General features: G+C 40.2%; 2 protein-coding genes across 3 annotated transcripts in view; one reads left to right on the top strand and one right to left on the bottom strand.

The window, feature by feature from the left end:
- LOC106575979 (zinc finger protein OZF) overlaps positions 1-23577 on the top strand; it is a 154439-nt gene that overhangs the window by 91870 nt on the left and 38992 nt on the right. The window lies entirely within an intron of this gene.
- LOC106591628 (zinc finger protein OZF-like) lies at positions 46-21776 on the bottom strand. 2 transcript variants are annotated; one of them, XM_045698564.1, is made up of 5 exons: positions 21686-21776; positions 16824-17060; positions 2921-3163; positions 2565-2648; positions 46-1262 (listed from the first exon to the last, which is right to left on the bottom strand). In XM_045698564.1, exons 2-5 carry the CDS (start codon positions 16912-16914, stop codon positions 1228-1230), a joined length of 453 nt encoding a protein of 150 aa, XP_045554520.1. In that variant the 5' UTR covers positions 16915-17060; positions 21686-21776; the 3' UTR covers positions 46-1227. The 2 variants fall into 2 exon arrangements, with proteins under 2 accessions (XP_045554520.1, XP_045554519.1); XM_045698563.1 differs by having other exon boundaries at positions 786-2648.

The following is a 23577-nucleotide window of genomic DNA, read 5'->3' as shown; positions in this document are numbered from 1 at the left end:
TATCTATAAAAAAATTAAAAAAAGTATAATTTTTTTTTTTTTAAAAGGATGATTTTTTTTTAATGCTAATTGGCGATATGATTTTTCGCTGGATTTTGATCCCGCTAACGGGATCAGACTTAACCTCAGAACAGCCTCAATTCATCAGGCATGGACTGTCCAAGGTGTTGAGAGTGTTCCACAGGGATGCTGGTCCATGTTGACTCCAATTCTTCCTACAATTGTGTCAAGTTGGCTGGGAGTGGATCTCTACTCCGAATAGCTTGTTCCTTCTCCTCCCACAGATGCTCAATTACTGGAACCATTCCTGGACAAGCCTTGTGGCATGGGGCATAATCCTGCTGAAAAAATCTATTTGCAGATGGATACACTGCTGCCATGAAGGGATGCACCTGATTGGCAATGATTATTTAGATATCCTGTAGCATTCAAACATTGTTCATCTTTTATCAAGGGGCCCAATGTGTGTCCTGAAAACACACCCCACGCCATCACACCACCAGCCTGCAATGCTGACACGCGGCATGGATGCATATAGTGGTGTAATGTACTGAAGTAAAAATGATTTAAACTATTTCAGTAGTTTTTGGGGGTATCTGTACTTTACTATTTATATTTGACAACTTTTACTTTTATTTCACTACATTTCTAAAGAAAATGTACTTTTTACTCCATACATTTTCCCTGACACCCATAAGTACTTGTTACATTTTTTTATGATTAGCAGGACAGAAAATGATCCAATTCACGCACTTATGAAGATAACATCCCTGGTCATCCTTACTGCCTCTGATCTGGTGGACTCACTAAATACAAATGTTTCATTTGTAAATGATGTCTGAGTGTTGGAGTGTGCCCCTGGCTATCTGTAATATAAAAAATTTAAAAAGTTGTGCAGTCTGGTTTGCTTAATTTAAGGAATTAGAAATTATTCATACTTTTACTTTTGATGAAGTATATTTTAGCAATTACTTTTACTATTGATACATAAGTATATTTACAACCAAAAGCTTTTAGACTTTTGCTGAAGTAGTATTTTACTGAGTCATTTTCTATTAAGGTATCATTAATTTCACTCAAGTATGACAGTTAGATACTTTTTCCACCACTGGATGCATGTACTCGTGGTTTCCTCCATACCCTAGTCCTCCTATCAGCGTGAAATAGCAGGAACCAGGATTCATCAGACCAGGCAACAGTTTTCAAATGTTTCAGTGTCCAGTGTTTTCATTCCTTAGCCCACCTGGGTTCACCTGGTCTGTCTGTCATGGAAAGAGCAGGTGTCTTTAATGTTTTTTTTTACTATAGTGTTCTATGCTTCATTTGATCCAATTCAATGTTGCCAATTATTTAATGACATGAGAATTAAGTGGAGTGACTAATCTTAGCTGGTCTGAGAGAACTGATGAGGCTTCTCTCCTTTACGTATACATTGGTTTCTTAAAATGGCCCAATCTGTAGAATCTCTTCTCAGTCAGTGCAGTGATAAGGCTTCGGTCAAGTGTGTATCCGTTGGTATGTCTTTACATTGCCCAATCGGTAGAAACTCTTGCCATATTAAGAGCAGGAGTAAGGCTTCTCTCCTGTGTGTGTTCTTTGACAAACTTTTAGGTCAATTGATGTTGTGAAGCATTTTACACAATCAGTGCAGGATTAAGACTTCACTCCTGTATGTATACGTTCATGTCTTTTTAAGTTGTCCAGTTTAGAGAAGCTCTTTCCACAGTCAGAGCAGGAGTAAGGCTTCACTCCTGTATGTACACGTTCATGTCTTTTTAAGTTGTCCAGTTGAGAGAAACTCTTTCCACAGTCAGAGCAGGAGTAAGGCTTCACTCCTGTATGTATACGTTCATGTGTTTTTAAGTGGCCCAGTTGAGAGAAACTCTTTCCGCAGTCAGAGCAGGCGTAAGGCTTCACTCCTGTGTGTATACGTTCATGTGTTTTTAAGTCCCCCAGTTGAGAGAACCTCTTTCCACAGTCAGAGCAGGAGTAAGGCTTCTCTCCTGTGTGTGTTCTCTGATGAACTTTTTGCTCAGTTGATGTTTTGAAGCATTTTTCACAGTCAGAGCAGGCGTAAGGCTTCACTCCTGTATGTACACGTTCATGTGTTTTTAAGTCGCCCAGTTGAGAGAAACTCTTTCCACAGTCAGAGCAGGAGTAAGGCTTTTCTCCTGTGTGATTTCTCTGATGAACTTTTAGAGCAGTTGATCTTTTGAAGCATTTTTCACAGTCAGAGCAGGAGTAAGGCTTCTCTCCTCTATGTATACGTTCGTGTGTTTTTAAGTCGCCCAGTTGAGAGAAACTCTTTCCACAGTCAGAGCAGGAGTAAGGCTTCTCTCCTGTGTGTATACGTTCATGTCTTTTTAAGGTGCCCAGTTGAGAGAAACTCGCCCCACAGTCAGAGCAGGAGTAGGGCTTCTCTCCTCTGTGCACTCTCTGATGAACTGTCAGAGCCTTTGATGTTGTGAAATTCTTCCCACAGTCAGTACAGGAATACAGATTCTCTCCTGTGTGTATTTTTAGGTGTATTTTTAGCTTTGATAGAATTGAAAAATTCTCCTCACAATGTGGGCAGTGGTGAGAACTCTTAGCTCCATGATCTTCCTGCTGTTTCTCTCTGGATGTAGAGAATGTCTCAACACGGTATCCTGTGTGAACAGCATCAGAAGAACCAGTCAGTTGTGTGATATACACTACAGGTCAAACGTTTTAGAACACCTACTCATTCAAGGGTTTTTCTTTATTTTTACTATTTTCTACATTGTATAATAGTGAAGACATCACAACTATGAAATAACACACATGGAATCATGTAGTAACCAAAAGTGTTAAACAAATCAAAATACATTATATTTGATATTCTTCAAATAGCCACCCTTTGCCTTGATGACAGCATTGCACAATCTTGGTATTCTCTTACCTTGAGAAATAGATTTCCCAATCTTATCTTCCTCATCTTCAATGTTGACATTCAGCTCCATTGTTTGACTACAGTCTTCCAGCTTCACTGATGCCATCTCTGGATCCTGCAGTGCAAACTGGGCTCCACTGTCACAATCAGGACCGAGTGACTGTAGGTTTGGACTCAGTGTGGAAGGAGAGAGGCAGGCTGGGTTTGTCCTCACTGTTGATGTTACCGGCCTCAGACTTAATTCTAGTTGTCCTGTAGTAACATTGAGAAACAGACACAGAAAGTTATTGTCTTGACAGTTCTGGCACTTTATTCTCAAAAAATATATTTCTTCTTGTTAAATTATCTACTTCAGTGCTTGACTTGGACTGAAATAGGTGCCTGTACTCATTTTTACATGCAGGAGCTCCAAAATACTGTTAATATTCTGTCCAAGTTAAGCACTGATCTCATTTCAATAGATCAGGTAGATAAGCATTTGGAACAAAACATGAATTCATTACAATTAGACAAAGTACCTGCTTTAAATTAGTCTACACAACGTAAGTGCAGTTAACCTCTAGTAGATTTTCCCAAATTCGCATAAATGACTAAAAACCATTTAGTACAAAGTTGCAGTATGTTTTAGGCAGCACTCATGTTCTATTTTCCTGAATAACCTTGTCTTTATTGTATTATTTCAATGAAAAAACAATTGTATTTCCCATTCACACCATAGTAACATGTATAGATAAATATAGAAACAACTTAATGTGTCTGAATATTAGTACACATGTAGAAAACTGATAATCATTACATTCAGCTTCAAAACTGTAGTGTGGCCGTAAAATTGACTCTCTGCACTAGCACTGAAGTCAGTTGACGCAGACAGAGTGGCTGCCACCATTTTACCAGCTTGTGAATTTTACAAAAAAACAATAACATGCTAAACAAACTCAGAAATCTCAAATAAATGGCTTGAGGAAATTATGTACATCCATTCAGACAACCCCAAAGTATCTAACGTTACCTATGTGACTTGTAAAATTGTTTATCACATTCTTCACTCAATTTGACACAACATAACACATCAAACCTTTACCAAATGTGACAATACCTTAACAGATGTTACCTAGCATTGTATGACATGTTCATTCGATAATAGGAAGTTTAAACCTGCTATTACATACCTGTAGTAATAAATAGAAACCAACACAAAGGTTCTTGACATCACAGTTCTGTCTCTTTCTTTACTCTGAAGAATGGTGCATGCCTGCCTGGAACTTCCTGTTCCCCCACTACCACAGTGCAGCCACAGATAGAACAATGAGACAGATATTTCACCGGCTGTAGGAATGTGAAGCATCTGCTTAGCGTTTCCACTCACTACCAAATATGGTAGTGAGAGGAAGCCCACTGGCCGGCAGTGGGAGAAGATGGATTTTGGCCGACATTCTACAAATGTTCTAATTGATGAAACATCTGATCTTAACTTCTTACGGATCATTGGGACGCTAGCGTCCCACCTCGACAACATCAGGTGAAATTCCAGAGCGCGAAATTCAAAATACAAAAGTAGTAATATTAACCTCTCTAGGGTAGGTGGCACCAAATCGTCCCACCTACGTAACAGCCAGTGTAATCCCGTGGCGTGTTATTCAAATACCTTAGAAATGCTATTACTTCAATTTCTCAAACATATGACTATTTTACACCATTTTAAAGACAAGACTCTCGTTAATCTAACCACACTGTCCGATTTCAAAAAGGCTTTACAACGAAAGCAAAACATTAGATTATGTCAGCAGAGTACCCAGCCAGAAATAATCAGACACCCATTTTTCAAGCTAGCATATAATGTCACATAAACCCAAACCACAGCTAAATGCAGCACTAACCTTTGATGATCTTCATCAGATGACAACCCTAGGACATTATGTTATACAATACATGCATGTTTTGTTCAATCAAGTTCATATTTATATCAAAAAACAGCTTTTTACATTAGCATGTGACGTTCAGAACTAGCATTCCCACCGAACACTTCCGGTGAATTTACTAAATTACTCAGGATAAACGTTCACAAAAAACATAACAATTATTTTAAGAATTATAGATACAGAACTCCTTTATGCAATCTCTATGTCCGATTTTAAAATAGCTTTTCGGCAAAAGCACATTTTGCAATATTCTGAGTAGATAGCCCAGCCATCATGGCTAGCTATTTTGAACCCCACCAAGTTTGGCCCTCACCAAACTCCGATTTACTATTAGAAAAATTTGATTACCTTTGCTGTTCTTCGTCAGAATGCACTCTCAGGACTTCTACTTCAATAACAAATGTTGGTTTGGTTCAAAATAATCCATAGTTATGTTCAAATATCCTCTGTTTTGTTCGTGCGTTCAAGACACTATCCGAAGGGTGACGAAGGGTGACGTGCCCGACGCGTTTCGTGACAAAAAATTCTAAATATTCCATTACCGTACTTCGAAGCATGTCAACCGCTGTTTAAAATAAATTTTTATGCGATTTTTCTCATAAAAAAAGCGATAATATTCCGACCGGGAAACCCTGTTTCAGTTCAAAGACGAAAAAATAAAAACACGGTGTCGCCTCGTGCACGCGCCTCAGTCTCATTGTCCTCTGATCGATCACTATCCAAATGCGCTACTGTTTTTCAGCCAGGGGCTCCAAAGGCATCATTCACCGGTTTGCCGCCTTCTGAGAGCCTATGGGAGCCGTAGGAAGTGTCACGTTACAGCAGAGATCCTCAGTTTTCAATAAAGAGAGTGTAGAAGCCCAAGAAATGGTCAGAGACGGCACTTCCTGTAAGGAATCTTCTCAGGTTTTTGCCTGCCATATGAGTTCTGTTATGCTCACAGACACCATTCAAACAGTTTTAGAAACTTTAGGGTGTTTTCTATCCAAAGCCAATAATTATATGCATATTCTAGTTTCTGGGCAGTAGTAATAACCAGATTAAATCGGGTACGTTTTTTTATCCGGCCGTGCAAATACTGCCCCCTATCCCCAACAGGTTAAGACGGAATATACTGTGTTCAATACTGGAGAAAAAGAACGAGGAGCGCGCACTCATTCACGCACGCCAAAAGACTAGAGTCCTTCTGAGGTATACTTCTTCATTTATCAAAAAACAAGCATGAAACATTTTCTAAAGACTGTTGACATCTAGTGGAAGCCATAGGAACTGCAATCTGGGTCCTAATTATTAGACTTTCCCATAGAAAAGCATTGAAAAGTCCAATGACCTCGATGGATTGTCCTCGGGGTTTCGCCTGCCAAATCAGTTCTGTTATACCCACAGACAACATTTTAACAGTTTTAGAAACTTCAGAGTGTTGTCTATCCAATGCTACCAATTGCATATCCTAGCTTCTGGGCCTGAATAACAGGCAGTTTACTTTGTCATCCAAACTTCTAAATACTGCCCCCTAATACAGTTTTCTGTTCCCAAAACTAAAATATGTTATGAACAGAGTGGACAACGTTTTGTGGACTTTACCCTTTGTAAAAAGTATTTTAAAAAAAGATGTTGTTGAGAAGGAACACAAAGTCGAATTGAGTTATTGCACACGAGCGCTTCACAGAGGAGGCGTTTCCTACCAGAAATATGCAGATAATGCGCTAGAACGCGCCAATAGGATCTCGCTAGCTCATGCTTGGCTCTGCCCACTATGACTCATCTCTTCCCAATGGAAACGACCGACGGTGGTCTATCTTGGTTTAGTGGATACTTGGGATGGCCCTACCCCGTTATATGAGAAGGGCGGTGCTTAATTTCAGTTGGATCCTCCAGCACCTCTCACTTTTTTTGTCTTTCGTTCCGGAACCCATTTACCAGAATCAGGTAGCTTACCTCTTGTGGCATGAAAAATAATTTATACTGTTAGCAAAGTAAACATCCTAATTAAAGGAATCAGAGTAATTACATTTGGACAAGCTGTCGTACATGTCGATCTAGACCATCCCAAACATGTTCAAAGGGTGACATGTCTGGTGAGTATGCAGGCCATTGAAGAATTGGGACATTTTCTGCATTTTCAATTGTGTACAGATCCTTGTGACATGGGGCAGTATATTGTCATGCTGAAACATGAGGTGATGGCAGCAGATGAATGGCAGGACAATGGGCCTCAGGATCTTATCATGGTTTCTCCGTGCATTCAAATTGCCATCGATAAATGCAATTGTGTTGGTTGTCTGTAGCTTATGCCTGCCCATACCATAATCCTTATACCACCACGGGGCACTCTGTTCACAACATTGACATCAGCAAACCGCACAACTCCATACTAGTGGTCTGCAGTTGTGAGGCTGGTTGGGCATACTGCCAAATTCTCTAAAACAACATTGAAGGCGGCTTATGGTAGAGAAATTAATATTACATTCTCTGGCAATAGTAGTCCTTGCCGTCTTGGAGGGCCAAAAATGTCAGCTGCAGATATAATGATGTCCAGCTTCTTGGACTTCTTGTGCAGTACAATTAATAACTGTGACTATAAATACAAAACAAATCCACCTTCACAGTAAGTGTACCCAGATCACTTGATTGACGTACAACATTTGCAACTAGTTGCGGTGCATCCACCCCCATATCTGCTTCAGAACTGTGGCCTTTTGCCCCTATAACTCTCTTCCACCTCCACATAGGAGATTTGCTGTACAGCCGCTTATCCTTGACACCTCAATCTCTTTCACCCTAACAGGGCACTCTGGGAATTCGAGAATATGACCCCCATCACAGTTGCAAAATGTTACATTCACATACTTTCAATAACATATTCCTAGCCTGATACCACAACACAGGGTCTTTAGCTTGTAGCTACTGATGGATTCTGGGTACTAACTCCTAAACTTGGGTTAGGGTTAATTATCAGGTATCCTATTGAAATATTGAGTGCTTAGGTTTAGAGGGTCTACACCAGAAGTAAATGGTTATCTGTAGGAGGAAGGTATATAGTGTGTGCAATTTAGCTTGGAATGTGCTGAGTGCAGGGAAAGCGATCATGTGGCAGGCATTGTTAAGGGGAGAGAGCCATGGATTAGTGATGAAGGGGGTCGAGGTCTGGTCAGGTCACGTTAAGGGAGAAAGACACGTTTATGGCTGTATCACTTAGTTTCCTGCCTAGCAGTTAAGATACAATGTTTGTTCAGATGTGTAGGAGGAGACTCAGCCTAGGAGAAAGGGTTAAATATCAGTGCTTGTGTGAACAATGTCTTTGTCTAATGCAGCTGTATTGATCCTCTTGAGCTTTCATTGTGTCCGTAAAGTTTTTACTCTGAGAATTAGAACCTAACACTACTAAGTAACAAAATGGTCCATACATTTAGCGTTAACGCAGTATATACATACCATGATACCTTAATAAACCAAGAAAGTATCAAAGATCAGAAATTAGGGCCTCCCCTAGTGCTAGCTGCGCTAGCTGTGCCACCAGAGATTCTGGGTTCGCGCCCAGGCTCTGTCGCAGCCGGCCGCGACAGGGAGGCCCATGGGGTGGCGCACAATTGGCCCAGCGTCGTCCGGGTTAGGGAGGGTTTGGCCGGCAGGGATATCCTTGTCTCATCGCGCACTAGCGACTCCTGTGGCGGGCCGCGTGCAGTGCACGCTGACCAGGTCGCCAGGTGTACAGTGTTTCCTCCGACACATTGGTGCGGCTGGCTTCCGGGTTGGATGTGCATTGTGTCAAGAAGCAATGCGGCTTGGTTGGCTTGTGTTGTGTTTCGGAGGACGCATGGCTCTCGACCTTCGCCTCTCCCGAGTCCGTACGGGAGTTGCAGCCATGAGACAAGACTGTAACTACTACCAATTGGATACTACGAAATTGGGGAGAAAAGGGGGTAAAATATATATATATTTTTTTTATTAATAAAAAAAGATCAGAAATTAACAGCCTGTGTAGAAAAAGCGATACCATTGAATATGTGCTACGTTACCCAAAGGCCCTTTGCACATGATGTTAGGCTTGCATGTGAGTGTCAATCATTTTAGTCCAAGGATATGATCGAAATGGAAGAGGTTTGGAACCACCAATAATTTTTCTAGAGCTGGCCGCCCGGCCAAACTGAGATATCGGGGGAGCAGGGCCTTGGTCAGGGAGGTGACTGGGGGACTAATCAGGATCGAGTGGAAAGATGAAAGGAGCAAAATACAGAGAGATCCTTGATGAAAACCTGCTCCAGAGTGCTCAGGAACTCAGACTGGGGCCAAGGTTCACCTTCCAACAGGACAACAACCCTAAATACACAGCCAAAACAACGCAGCAGTGGCTTCGGGACAAGTCTCTGAATGTCCTTGAGTGGCTCAGCCAGAGCCCAGAGTTGAACCTGATTAAGCATCTCTGGAGACCAGAAAATAGCTGTGCGGCGACACTCTCCATCTAACCTGACAGAGCTTGAGAGGATCTGCAGAGAAGAATGGGAGAAACTCTCCAAGTACAGGTGTGCCAAGCTTGTAGCGTCATACCCAAGAAGACTCGAGTCTGTAATCACTGCCAAAAGGTGCTTCAACAAAGTACTGAGTAAAGGGTCTGAATACTTATGTAAATGTAATATAACATCTGGAAAAATTTCTAAAAACCTGTGTTTGCTTTGTCATTATGGGGTAGTGTGTAAATTGATGAGGGAAAAAAAACGATTTAATCTATTTTATAATAAGGCTGTAACGTAACAAAATGTGGAAAAAGTCAAGGGGTCTGAACAAATTTGCAATGCACTGTATGCTGAATCCTTTCAGCAAGGTTGCTTCCCCTCCTCTCTAAGGAGTGTTTTACTCTCATTCTGAAGCCTGATAAAACCCAACAAAATGTGAAAGTTAGACCGATTTCTCTTCTGAACTCCGACTCAAGAATTAGTGCTAAAGCCTTAGCCAGGAGATTGGATAGAGTGCTCCCATATCTAATACACAAAGACCAAAATGGCTTCGTTAACCTGTTTGGGATAGGGGGCAGTATTTTCACGGCCGGATAAAAAACGTACCCGATTTAATCTGGTTACTACTCCTTCCCAGAAACTAGAATATGCATATAATTAGTAGATTTGGATAGAAAACACTCTAAAGTTTCTAAAACTGTTTGAATGGTGTCTGTGAGTATAACACCACTCATATGGCAGGCCAAAACCTGAGAAGATTCTATACAGGAAGTGCCCTGTCTGACAATTTGTTCTACTTCTAGGGCATCTCTATCAAAAATACAGCATCTCTGCTGTAACGTGACATTTTCTAAGGCTTTCATTGGCTCTCAGAAGGCGCCAGAAAGTTGAATGAGAGCTCTCCAGTCTCTGGGCGAAAAACAGCAGGGGTTTTTGGGAGTGGTCCTTCTGGGAACAATGACACTGGTGCGTGCGTGCACGAGACGACTCAATTTTTTTCTTTCAGTGTTTGAACGAATACAACGTCGCGCGGTTGGAATATTATCGCTATTTTACGAGAAAAATCACATAAAAATGTATTTTAAACAGCGTTTGACATGCTTCGAAGTACGGTAATGGAATATTTTGAATTCTTTTGTCACGAAATGCGCCCGCGCGTCACCCTTCGGATACTGACCTCAACGCACGAACAAAACGGAGCCATTTCAATATAACTATGGATTATTTGGAACCAAAACAACATTTGTTGTTGAAGTAGAAGTCCTGGGAGTGCATTCTGACGAAGAACAGCAAAGGTAATCCAATTTTTCTTATAGTAAATCTGAGTTTGGTGAGGGCCAAACTTGGTGGGTGTCAAATTAGCTAGCCGTGATGGCCGGGCTATCTACTCAGAATATTGCAAAATGTGCTTTCGCCGAAAAGCTATTTTAAAATCTGACACCGCAATTGCATAAAGGAGTTCTGTATCTATAATTCTTAAAATAATTGTTATGTATTTTGTGAACGTTAATCGTGAGTAATTAAGTAAATTCATCGGAAGTTTGCGGTGGGTATGCTAGTTCTGAACATCACATGCTAATGTAAAAAGCTGGTTTTTGATATAAATATGAACTTGATTGAACAGAACATGCATGTATTGTATAATATAATGTCCTAGGAGTGTCACCTGATGAAGATCATCAAAGGTTAGTGCTGCATTTAGCTGTGGTTTTGGTTTTTGTGACATATATGCATGCTTTGAAAATGGCTGTGTGATTATTTTTGCCAGGGTACTCTCCTGACATCATCTAATGTTTTGCTTTCGCTGTAAAGCCTTTTTGAAATCGCACAGTGAGGTTATATTAACGAGAGTCTTGTCTTTAAAATGGTGTAAAATAGTCATATGTTTGAGAAATAGAAGTTATAGCATTTATGAGGTATTTTTATTTCGCGCCACACGATTCCACTGGCTGTTGACTAGGTGGGACGCAAACGTCCCACCTTGACCAGGGAGGTTAAAAGAGTCTGATACAGATTTAAGCATGTCCCAGTTCAAATCTCCTAAAATAACGAATTCAGAGTCATTTAACTTGTGCAGGACATCAGAAAGAGAGGGCGGTTTGTAGCAGCCGACTACAGTGATGTGGGAGTCCTTATATACGTTCACTTTAACCGCAAGCAATTCAAAATGTTTGGCTTTGGTAATCGAGAGCATTTCAGAGGTGTTCAACTCGGATTTAACATAAATTGCAACCCCTCCTCCTTTACTCATCCGATCAGCTCTACAAACCATGTACCCATCAAAAGAAATCCAGTTATTTGACACAGATTTCTTTAGCCAAGTTTCTGATAAAAACCATTACGTCTGCATTTTCATTTTGGCCCATATTCTAATCATGTCTAGTTTTTGGAAATAGACTTCTGACATTAACATGCAAGAGGCCAAAACCTGCTCTGATTTTAAAATCATAGGGAGTTGGTAGAGATTGCATGGTATCTACCGGCCCAGGGTTTGGTCGCACATTACCAGAGATCAACAATAAAAGCATAACAATATATCTCAGTTGGTCAATGCGTGAGGACATGGCGGAGCCAGCACCATTGTCAATAAATCCAACTGAGTCCTTCGACACAGAAAAAAAAAGTAATTCAATAGTTAGAGATTTTGGAAGTATGCCATCAAGTGTAGGTCCAGTTGTGTTTGAGAGTGGTACAAATGCAGAGAGAGACCAAGTTCCTGGTGGTATTGACATGAAGGTCTCGTCAGAGTGTTTGGAAATTGTAGGGCATAAGGCGAAGATAATTCACTCACCCATTGATCATCCAGCCTATTTAATCCAGGATGGCATTGAGTAAAGAGCAGGCACAGTAACAGATACATTATACAGTTTTTAGAGGTATTTCAGCACAGGTGTGCAACAACCAGTAAACGTTGTGTAGAAAGTAGATTTTCCCATGGCCCACAGTGCATCTGGTTTTCCAATCAGATAACCGTTTCTCCGCTCCTAGCCTTCAGTGCGCACCAGCGCTCGCGTAGCAGGCCTTGCGTGCAGACACACGCTCCTGACTCGGCAAGTTCCAACTCCAGAAAGGTGGAGGGGAAAAAAGGCTTCTCAATCCAAAATCTTTGTACAAGTAAATCTCGTAAAATAGACAGATCTAAAAAATAATATTTGTTATATACAGCATCCACCTTCATATCAAAAGTGTTTGCTTCTTTAAACAGGATCAGGGTCATTAAAACATCAAAACTCTTTTGGCAAGCGAAAGCCCGAGGACAAACCATCCAGGGAAGAAAAATATTGAGGTCATAGGATTTTCCAATGGTTTTCTATGGGATGCCCTTATTTTTAGGAACCTGGTTGCAGTTCCTATGGCTTCCACTAGATGTCAAAAGTCTTTAGAAATTGTTCGATGTTTTCCTTTTGAGAAATGAAGAAGTAGTGCTATTCATTGTAAGTGTCACTCCAGGTGGACTCTACTGTTTTGGTGCGCGTGAACAGGAGCTCGCTCCATGTTGTTTTTATCCGGTATTAGAAAGAGTTTATTCCATCTTAAATTTTATCGATTATTTACGTTTTAGGGTACCTGAGGTTGGATTAGGAACATTGTTTGAAATGTTTGTACCAAGTTTACAGGTAACTTATTAGATACTTTGTAGGCAAGTTCAAACCGGTGTATTTCTGAATCAAACGCGCCAAATCATTTGACATTTTTGGGACATAAAGAAGGCCATTATCAAACAAAAGGACCATTTGTGATGTTTCTGGGACATTTTGGCGTGCCAACAGAAGAAGATCTTCAAAGGTAAGGCATTAATTATATCGCTATTTCTGAATTTTGTGGCACACCTGCCTGGTTGAAATATATTTTTCATGGTTTTGTATGCGGGGCGCGCTCCTCAGATAATCGCATGGTTTGCTTTCGCCGTAAAGCCTTTTAGAAATCTGACACAGTGGCTGGATTAACAAGAAGTTAAGCTTTATTTTGATGTAGAACACATATATTTTCAAGAATGTTAAATATTTGAATTGAGTATTTTTGAATTTCACACTCTGCAATTTCACCGGATGTTGGCCAGGTGGGACGCTACCGTCCCACGTACCCTAGAGAGATTAAAACTCTGATCTCAAGGATCACAGAAAAACGGACAGACTGATTGGCTACCATCTTGGTTTTGTAAATGTAATTAATAAAGTTAATAATAAAACCAAATCTTCCATCCTTTTCCTCAACAAGCAAGAGAGACTGAATCCAGTTGTACAGCATCTATTTGTGAATACAGAACAAGGTTTCACATATCTTGGTATTAAAATCACACCAGAAATTAGCTCCTTGAGCTCAACAAATGATGAACCAATGGTAACGAGTAACAAGTAACATAATCCATCAACAGATGAACATTACTGCTTGTATCTGTTACTGGTAGAATAAATATCATTAAGATTAATATTCTGCCCAAATTTCTTTAGCGATTTCAATCAATTCCTCTGGCTCCACCAACTTTATTTATTTTTCCCAAAGATCTGAAAGATACCTGGAGCAACAGCAAACCAAGGCTTAGACTTTCTCTTCTTTATTTGGCCTGTGACAGAGGGGGGTTGCAACATCCAAACCTACAGTGGTATGTATTACTTGGCTGCACAATTTAGGGCTGCAATGTTTTGGTTCTCCAAGAAACCATACCTACCCTGGCTGCAGACTGAAATGCTATCCACTAAAGGCTTAACTTTGGATGGTTAGAGCGTTGGGCCAGTAACCGAAAGATTGCTAGATCGTATCCCCAAGCTGACAAGGTAAAAATTGTCGTTCTGCCCCTGAACAAGGCAGTTAACTGTTCCTAGGCCATCATTGAAAATAAGAATTTGTTCTGACTTGCCTAGTTAAATAAAGGTTAAATAAAATGAAAAACTCTTCCCCTTTAACTAAAGAAGAATACTACTAATCCCTTTGTTAAAAACACCAACTATATGCCACAAAGTACAGCAATATCTGGGCAAATCCCCTGTATTATCCAGTTTTACAACAATTTGGTGTAATGACAATTTCACACCTGGTAAAATTGACTAGGGGTTTAAATAATGGTCAAGAAAAGGTATTGCTAAAGTAATGGACTGGTTTAAAGAATGGACAACGACAGGTATTGTTAAAGTAATTGACTTATACAATATAAAAAAGGGTCTCATGTCGTTTGAGGAACTAAAGGGAAGATTTAACTTACCACAAAGCATTTTTTCAAATACTTACAATTGAGAAGCTTTTCCAGTCTAAAACAATCAGCCCTACAACCTCCATTGACCACTTTGGAAACGCTCCCTGTTAATGTGTGTTACAGGAGAGGTCACATGACGTCATTATATGGGAAAATGGTAGCTACTCATAAAGACAACTCTTATAGTAAGAGACTTCAGTGGATACAAGATATGCAGGAAGATATTTCAGGACTGGGGTATGATATGCTGTAGAGCACAGATACAGACAATAAACACCCGTCTGAGATTGTTGCAATACAATTGCATAATGAGAACATACATCACCCTTGTTAAGCTCCACAAATGTGACCCCAATACCCCAGACCTGTGTGTTAAATGTAACACACATTTAGGCACCTTGTATCATTGCCTGGAGGAATTTGTTGAGATAAACATTTTGGAACTCAGTACTGCGCTATATCTCTGAGATGACCTCTACCCCAATACCACTAATCCCTAAACTATTGATAAGGGAATTTATATGTTTAAAGGCAATGATTAAATAATTCCACCCTGAAACCTAACTATTAGTAATGATTAATTTATGTAGCATGTATAATGAATAATTAAAGTACTAAACGTAAGTCCAATAAGGTTCAGTAGAGACCTGTGAGGGAGAGAAATGTGTGTGTGTGTGTGTGTCTAAGAAAATACAGAGAACAATTCAACTGTGTTTGACCCGACCTGGCTAGAACTCTGAGAAACTTATGATAGGACAGGGAGTCATTTTCAAGGTTCCTCTAATCTCGGGGGAATGGAACTGACAGCATTGGGTAGTGATAAACAGTGGTGAGAACTCTGGGGAGGGTTACAACTCACCTACTGTTCATGTGTATGTATGTGCGTAAGTAGGGAATTAACTATAAAATGAATGTCTTTGTATAATGGACTTCAGAACGTTCTCTGAATAAACTGTACGAACCTTTTGCAGAAGCTGAGTCTTTGCCTAATTATTATTAACCCAGTGTCTTACAAACCTTGGGGATTGGTCAAAGCTTATTGATTGTTAGTTATCATCATTGGGATTGCAAATTCTCGTGACAACTATGCCTCCTAAATCTTTACCCAGAGAATCTCTCTTTACATAGGAGAGAAAATAAAATGGTTGACCTCTGTCTATTACAAGCTAGACGTTCAATAGCTCTCCACTGGAAGTATGTCAGTTCCCTCACTTGGTCGTTGGTTAAAATAATTAACGTCAAGCCTGGCTCTTGAAAAATTAACTTATATAGTGAAAAAGAAAGCCCCAGAGTTTCATAATATTTGGGATCTGTTTTGTGAGCTTTACAAACCAGTGATATTGGAGAAGCATTGGAACTGTAAATCTGTATATTCTAAATTTTTTGTGAATTTTGGCTATAGTCGAAGTGTAATCTGCATTATCTGCGACTGCACATTATACTTTTTATTTATTTTTATTATTGGAAATGTTTTGGTACCCTTCCCCAGATCTGTGCCTCAACATAATCCTTTCATGGAGCTCTACGGACAATTCCTTCGACCACATGGCTTGGTTTTTGCTCTGACATGCACAGTCAAATGTGGGACCTTATATAGACTGGTGTGTGCCTTTCTAAATCATGTCCAATAAATGTAATTCACCACAGGTGGAGTCTCAATCAAGTTGTAGAAACATCTCAATGATGATCAATGGAAACAGGATGCACCTGAGCTCAATGTTGAGTCTCATAGCAAAGGGCCTGAATACTTATGTAAATAAGGTATTCATGTATTACATTTTTAATAAATGTGCAAACATTTCTAAAAACCTGTGTTTGCTTTGTCATTATGGGGTAGTCTGTGCAGATTGATGAGAAACTTGTTTTATTTAATCAATTTTAGAATAAGGCTGTAACGTAACAAAATGTGGAAAAAGTCAAGGGGTCTGAATACTTTCCGAATGCACTGTATGTATTCACATAAGTAGGCTGTGCAATACAAAGGGGGAATAAAACTACTCTAAAAGTGGGTAAGAGTTGAAAGCTAAAAAGGGGGGCAAAAGTCATGAAAATTATGAGCCATATCATCCTCCACTCACTATCACAAGGGTTAGTAACTACACAGACTCCTTTCATAGAACCCTAAAACACTGTCAGTTTGTCTACTTCACTTCTTTAGTCTACTCTCTGATCACTCCAGATAGCCCAGTGAATAAAACAAATGCTGGCAATACTGGTGTCAAACCATGCAAGTCTCAGTAGAATGAAATAACATCTACCTTCTCATTGAAACAGTTCTACTGCAACTTGTCTTGCACAGTGGGAAGTTGGAATGAACACAAACTTAATTTGAAAAAACCTGTGCTTACTAAGAGAAACCGATTCCTCCTCCTCTTCATCTTTAATGTTGACATTCAGCTCCAGTGTTTGACTGCAGTCTTCCAGCTTCACTGATGCCATCTCTGGACCCTGCAGTACAAACTGGGCTCCACTGTCACAATCAGGAACCAGTGACTGTAGGTTTGGACTCAGTGTGGAAGGAGAGAGGCAGGCTGGGTTTGTCCTCACTGTTGATGTTACCGGCCTCAGACTTAATCGGAGTTGGCCTGTAGTAATAAAGAGAAACAAACACAAGTTATTGTCTTGACAGTTCTGTCACTTTCTTTATTATCTAAAAATATTTGTTAAAGTCAATTATGTAATTACAATAGATCAGGTAGCTAAGCATTGACAAACAACAAAACCTTCACATTAAACAAAGTACATATTTAAATTACACAACACAAGTGCACGTAACCATAACATGCCATTTATAAAAAAAGAAAATGTCTCCTTTAAGCAGTACTTCAAAGTATTTTTACTTAGTTACTTTACACCACTGCCAATTGTATTTCCCGTTTACACCATAGTAACAATTATAGATAAAAATTTAAACAACTGAATGTGTCTTAATATTAGTACACATGTAGAAACTGATGATTACAGTTAGCTTCAAAATAGTAGTGCGACCGTGAAATTGTCTCTCTCTCATGTACCTGCACTGCTACCCCATTCAGAGATGCTAACTGCTTTAGTACGTATCGACGATAGTATCTTCTGACCAGGGAGTTTTCCTAAGATCATGACTCTAGTCTTTTTCCACATTTTGTTACATTACAGCCTTATTCTTAAATGGATTAAATCGTTTTTTCCCCCTTATCAATCTACACACAATAACCCATAATCACAAAAAAGAGGTTGAGAAATGTTCGGCAGATTTATTACAAATAAAAAAATATACACTGCTCAAAAAAATAAAGGGAACACTTAAACAACACAATGTAACTCCAAGTCAATCACACTTCTGTGAAATCAAACTGTCCACTTAGGAAGCAACACTGATTGACAACAAATTTCACATGCTGTTGTGCAAATGGAATAGACAACAGGTGGAAATTATAGGCAATTAGCAAGACACCCCCAATAAAGGAGTGGTTCTGCAGGTGGGGACCACAGACCACTTCTCAGTTCCTATGCTTCCTGGCTGATGTTTTGGTCACTTTTGAATGCTGGAGGTGCTTTCACTCTAGTGGTAGCATGAGACGGAGTCTACAACCCACACAAGTGGCTCAGGTAGTGCAGCTCATCCAGGATGGCACATCAATGCGAGCTGTGGCAAGAAGGTTGGCTGTGTCTGTCAGCGTAGTGTCCAGAGCATGGAGGCGCTACCAGGAGACAGGCCAGTACATCAGGAGATGTGGAGGAGGCCGTAGGAGGGCAACAACCCAGCAGCAGGACCGCTACCTCCGCCTTTGTGCAAGGAGGAGCAGGAGAAGCACTGCCAGAGCCCTGCAAAATGACCTCCAGCAGGCCACAAATGCGCATGTGTCTGCTCAAACGGTCAGAAACAGACTCCATGAGGGTGGTATGAGGGCCCGACGTCCACAGGTGGGGGTTGTGCTTACAGCCCAACACCGTGCAGGACGTTTGGCATTTGCCAGAGAACACCAAGATTGGCAAATTCGCCACTGACGCCCTGTGCTCTTCACAGATGAAAGCAGGTTCACACTGAGCAAGTGACAGACGTGACAGAGTCTGGAGACGCCGTGGAGAACGTTCTGCTGCCTGCAACATCCTCCAGCATGACCGGTTTGGCGGTGGGTCAGTCATGTTGTGGGGTGGCATTTCTTTGGGGGGCCGCACAGCCCTCCATGTGCTCGCCAGAGGTAGCCTGACTGCCATTAGGTACCGAGATGAGATCCTCAGACCCCTTGTGAGACCATATGCTGGTGCAGTTGGCCCTGGGTTCCTCCTAATGCAAGACAATGCTAGACCTCATGTGGCTGGAGTGTGTCAGCAGTTCCTACAAGAGGAAGGCATTGATGCTATGGACTGGCCCGCCCGTTCCCCAGACCTGAATCCAATTGAGCACATCTGGGACATCATGTCTCGCTCCATCCACCAACGCCACGTTGCACCACAGACTGTCCAGGAGTTGGCGGATGCTTTAGTCCAGGTCTGGGAGGAGATCCCTCAGGAGACCATCCGCCACCTCATCAGGAGCATGCCCAGGCGTTGTAGGGAGGTCATACAGGCACATGGAGGCCACACACACTACTGAGCCTCATTTTGACTTGTTTTAAGGACATTACATCAAAGTTGGATCAGCCTGTAGTGTGGTTTTCCACTTTAATTTTGAGTGTGACTCCAAATCCAGACCTCCATGGGTTGATAAATTGGATTTCCATTGATTATTTTTGTGTGATTTTATTGTCAGCACATTCAACTATGTAAAGAAAAAAGTATTTAATAAGATTATTTCTTTCATTCAGATCTAGGATGTGTTGTTTAAGTGTTCCCTTTATTTTTTTGAGCAGTATATATAATCACACACCCCTCTTGTTGGCGGAGAGAACATTTTGCAGTTTTAAAGCTAATTTCCAGCTAAAGTTTTGTACACAAAATCCCTAATTTGTTTAGGAAAAACATTCCCTATCCCTCAACCCTTACATAAAGAGAGTGACACATGTCTAGAGAACCTTATGTAATTTTTACTCCAGAATGCCTGTTATTCCAGAGGATGAGTCTGACGGGATTATTTTTCCCCCCAAACTGCCCCCTGTAATTCTTTATTATTCCCCAATAAATTGGCAGTTATGATGCAAGCCTGGAGGATTTTATTCTAGGAGTGAAGATACAGTATTTCAACATTTCCAGGTGATAGGGCCACACTGATAACTCCAGCTTGGTTTCTCAACCATCTATCCTATAGTGTCACCATAATATTTGAATTGAGAAAGTGAGATCATAATCATTAGCATATTTTAGCGATACGCAGTACGTCCTAAATGCCCCTCAGCCTTCAGATGTGAGCTAAACAGTTCAATTGCACTCCAGAAGCATTTTAAGCCCATGGATAAGAAAGTTAACTTATCATTTACAAACCTTTAGGTCAGTTGTATGCTGCTGCTTTGCCATCTATTAACAGCAAGGGTTGCATTAAATTGGCTCAATATTTTTTACTGATGCATTTGGTAATATTCAATTCATAAACACAAAACATATAAACAAAAGCATTCACTGAAAGTTGATAGGCTGCATGTAGCCCATCCATAATGCACAGCACTTAACTGATTCGATAAATTGAACTATTGTTATCTTGCGCAAACCGAGAGCAACACCTGTTGCCAAACAGAACTGACAGAAAAAATATTGAATTGTTGCATCTCATTGTGTTGTTGTCCTCTGGTGGATAGTTAGATAATATTGTCCCTTTTCTAAATTAGCCATGGATGGAGATAGGGATTTGGACTTGTGGCTTTACTTAATTCTCCGTACTGGCCAATGATTATAACAGTGATTCTGGTCCAACCATACATTGCGCCCCTGGCCTGAGAGGATGGAAGTTGAACATGTAGCTAGATGTAGTATGCTAATGTTTCCTAGCTGACCTGGCGCATTGTTTCCCATGAAAGTAAGTTAGACTAGCGAGCAAGAATTTTTGCCAGGTAGCCTAGGACAACAGAAACTAAAAGCGTTTACTGTATGACAGAGTCATAGACCTTTTAGGCAACATGAACGAGAAGGATGGCATTGGTGTTTCTCTACAAGTAGGATGAGACATGTTTTTCTACTTGCATGCATGCACACACAGAAATCAGTACCTTGGACAGCCATATCATATTTAGCTTATGTTGATTGGACTAAATTGTTTTTGGTATCTTTTTGTGGTCACTGTATTAGACTAAGCATAGGTGATTAGATGATGTTGAAGGTGAAATAGTGCTGGAATAGTGGAGGCAGCTCCTGTTTTCTTTGCGACTTGCAGTAACACTGAAAATGTCAGAAACATTACCTTGCTTGACCATGCTGTAGGTAATGTAACTGTTTGTTACACACAATATGTTTTGTAGACTTCACCGGACAGATGTTGCTCTCCGGTTTTGTAATGAAAACAAATGTGTGGTTTAATTTATTCTGCCACTGTGTCTTCTTATTGTTTTAAATTTTTACATTTTAGTCATTTAGCAGACGCTCTTATCCAGAGCGACTTACAGTAGTGAATGCATACATTTCATACATTTTTTCCGTACTGGTCCCCCGTATTGTCTCGGGCCTGAGGCCTATATATCACGGTGGCAAGGCATATGAACTAACAGATTAACGCGCAAACACATAGGTTGTTATATGTTTTTGTATTTATTATTTTGGCTTGGCTTCTGCAGTACCTTCCCATGCACGGATACTGGTAAAATGTATTTCTATTCTGATTTCAGATTATCAATCCTTACAAAATAGTTTTTCTATATCACCATTAGAAAGCTGTGTAAATGGTAGTTGTTTTGGAGAAAAGCATTGATTATCGTATAAGATACACATTTGCACGTGTTTTTTCTTGACTATTACAATTTGATTGATCTGGTTATATTGTACGTCACATCATTAAACGCAGACAGAGTGCGCACCGCCATTATACCAGCACGTGAGACTTTTTTTATTTTTACACAAAGCCAATAACATCTCAAATACATTGACTCTTTATTAAATTACATTTGAATGATACACGTTTAAAAAGAAATATCTAGCTACGTGACTTGCAAAATCGTTTATCACGTTTTTCACTCACTCTGTGTGACACATAAATAACACACACAACCTTTACCAAACGTGATAATACCTTGACGGATGTGTTACCTAGCATGTTATGACGTGTTCTTTCGACAACAGAAAGTGTAAACGTGCTATTACATACCTGTAGTAATAAATACAACGGTTACCGTCTTCACAGCACAGTTCTAGCGCTTTCTTTAGCTGAAGAATGGAGCGCGCTTCCCCGGAACAACTTCTTCCTCTTCTTTGGAGTTTAACGGCGGTTGGAATCAAATATGTAGCATTCCCGCCCCCAACTGGACTATAATATAAACCCATTACACTTTATGATACAAAATGGGAAAACGGGGAATGCAAAAACTCTACAATCATTAAAAACCCACTACCCCATTCCACTACTTTGACCCTATCTGCTCCTGCACCATGCCAACGGCCTGGGAGGACGGGACACCACCCCTCAACACACCCTGTAACTCTTCTGAAGTTAAATACCCAGATACTTCTCTGCAGCTGCCTCAATTATTTTCTGTGACTTAGTTCCATCGCTGAGGTAAAGATGATTACCATTACTAAGAAACCAACCTTAATGAAGCATACAGTATATCACTCAAATCAAATCAAATTGTACTCACATTCGCCGAATACAACAGGTTACCGTGAACGGCATACTTAACAACCAACAATGCAGTTCAAGAAATAGAGTTAAGAAAATATTTGTGAAATAAACTAAAGTAAAAAAAAAAGAAAAAAAGTAACACAATAAGATTACATAACTTCTAATGACTACTGAAAAGTCCAAATTCAAACCCTCCTTGTAAGATTAAAATAACAAAAAATGTATAGAAATACATTGTAGACATTGTTAATGATGTAAATGACTATTGTAGCTGGAAATGGCTGATTTTTAATGGAATATCTACATATGCATACAGAGGCCCATTATCAGCAACCATCACTCCTGTGACGTTGTGTTAGCTAATCCAAGTTTATAATTATAATTATGATCATTACAAAACCCTTTTTCAATTATGTTAGCACAGCTGAAAACTGTTGGTCTGATTAAAGAAGCAATAAAACTGGACTTTTTTAGACTAGTTGAGTATCTGGAGCATCAGCATTTGTGGATTCAATTACAGGCTCAAAATGGTCAGAAACAAATAACTTTCTTCTGAAACTCATCAATCTATTCTTGTTCTGAGAAATGAAGGCTATTCCATGCGAGAAATTGCCAAGAAACGGAAGATCTCGTACAACGCTGTGTACTACTCCCGTCACAGAACAGCGCAAACTGGCTCTAACCAGAATAGAAAGAGGAGTGGGAGGCCCCGGTGTACAACTGAGCAAGAGGACAAGTACATTAGAGGGTCTCAACGTCAACAGTGAAGAGGCGACTCCGGGATGCTGGCCATCTAGGCAGAGTTCCTCTGTCCACTGTCTGTGTTTTTTTGCCCAGTGTCTGTGTTCTTTTGCCCATCTTAATCTTTTATTTTTATTGGCCAGTCTGAGATATGGCTTTTTCTTTGCAACTCTGCCTAGAAGGCCAGCATCTCGGAGTCGCCTATCATATCGCCTATCATATATACAATACAGTCATTGGCTTACGGCCATACCAGCTCTAATACGTCCAGTCTCAGAAGCTAAGCAGGGTCGGGTCTGTTTAGTACTTTGATGGTACACTGTAAACCTTTCTGTCCAGCAGGGTGTACTCTTCTACTATTTAATCAGGGAGCAACTGTCTTTATGTGTTACAGTTTCTCTCAATCACCTACAAGCATTTTCTCTCCATCGCCTACAAGCTAAACAGAGTCAACAAAACACACAACTTTTGCAAAACAGTAAATGCTTTTTGAAAATGTAGTTGTCTTTTTAAAACATAAAAACATTAATAAAAAAAGATATTATACCGTCAAAATTGCAAATACATTCATCAAAAGAAAATGACTGCCTGAGAAAAGCTGGAAGAACAACTATCAAAAGGTGCAGAATTATGGGCAATTACTCTCCTTTTATGCATATTTCACCAAACAATTTCAT

The sequence above is a fragment of the Salmo salar genome, chromosome ssa17 (assembly GCF_905237065.1).
Source record: "Salmo salar chromosome ssa17, Ssal_v3.1, whole genome shotgun sequence".
Classification (NCBI taxonomy): Eukaryota; Metazoa; Chordata; class Actinopteri; order Salmoniformes; family Salmonidae; genus Salmo; species Salmo salar.
This window is presented reverse-complemented; position numbering and strand designations above follow the sequence as displayed.

Coding starts and splice junctions, on each gene's coding strand:
- LOC106591628 (XM_045698563.1), bottom strand. CDS start 16,914: ATGGCATCAGTGAAGCTGGAAGACTGCAGTCAAACACTGGAGCTGAAT. Junction 3,164..16,823: donor GGAGGAATCGGTTTCTCTTA/GTAAGCACAGGT, acceptor ATGTTACTACAG/GACAACTAGAATTAAGTCTG. Junction 2,649..2,920: donor TGGGAAATCTATTTCTCAAG/GTAAGAGAATAC, acceptor CTGTTCACACAG/GATACCGTGTTGAGACATTC.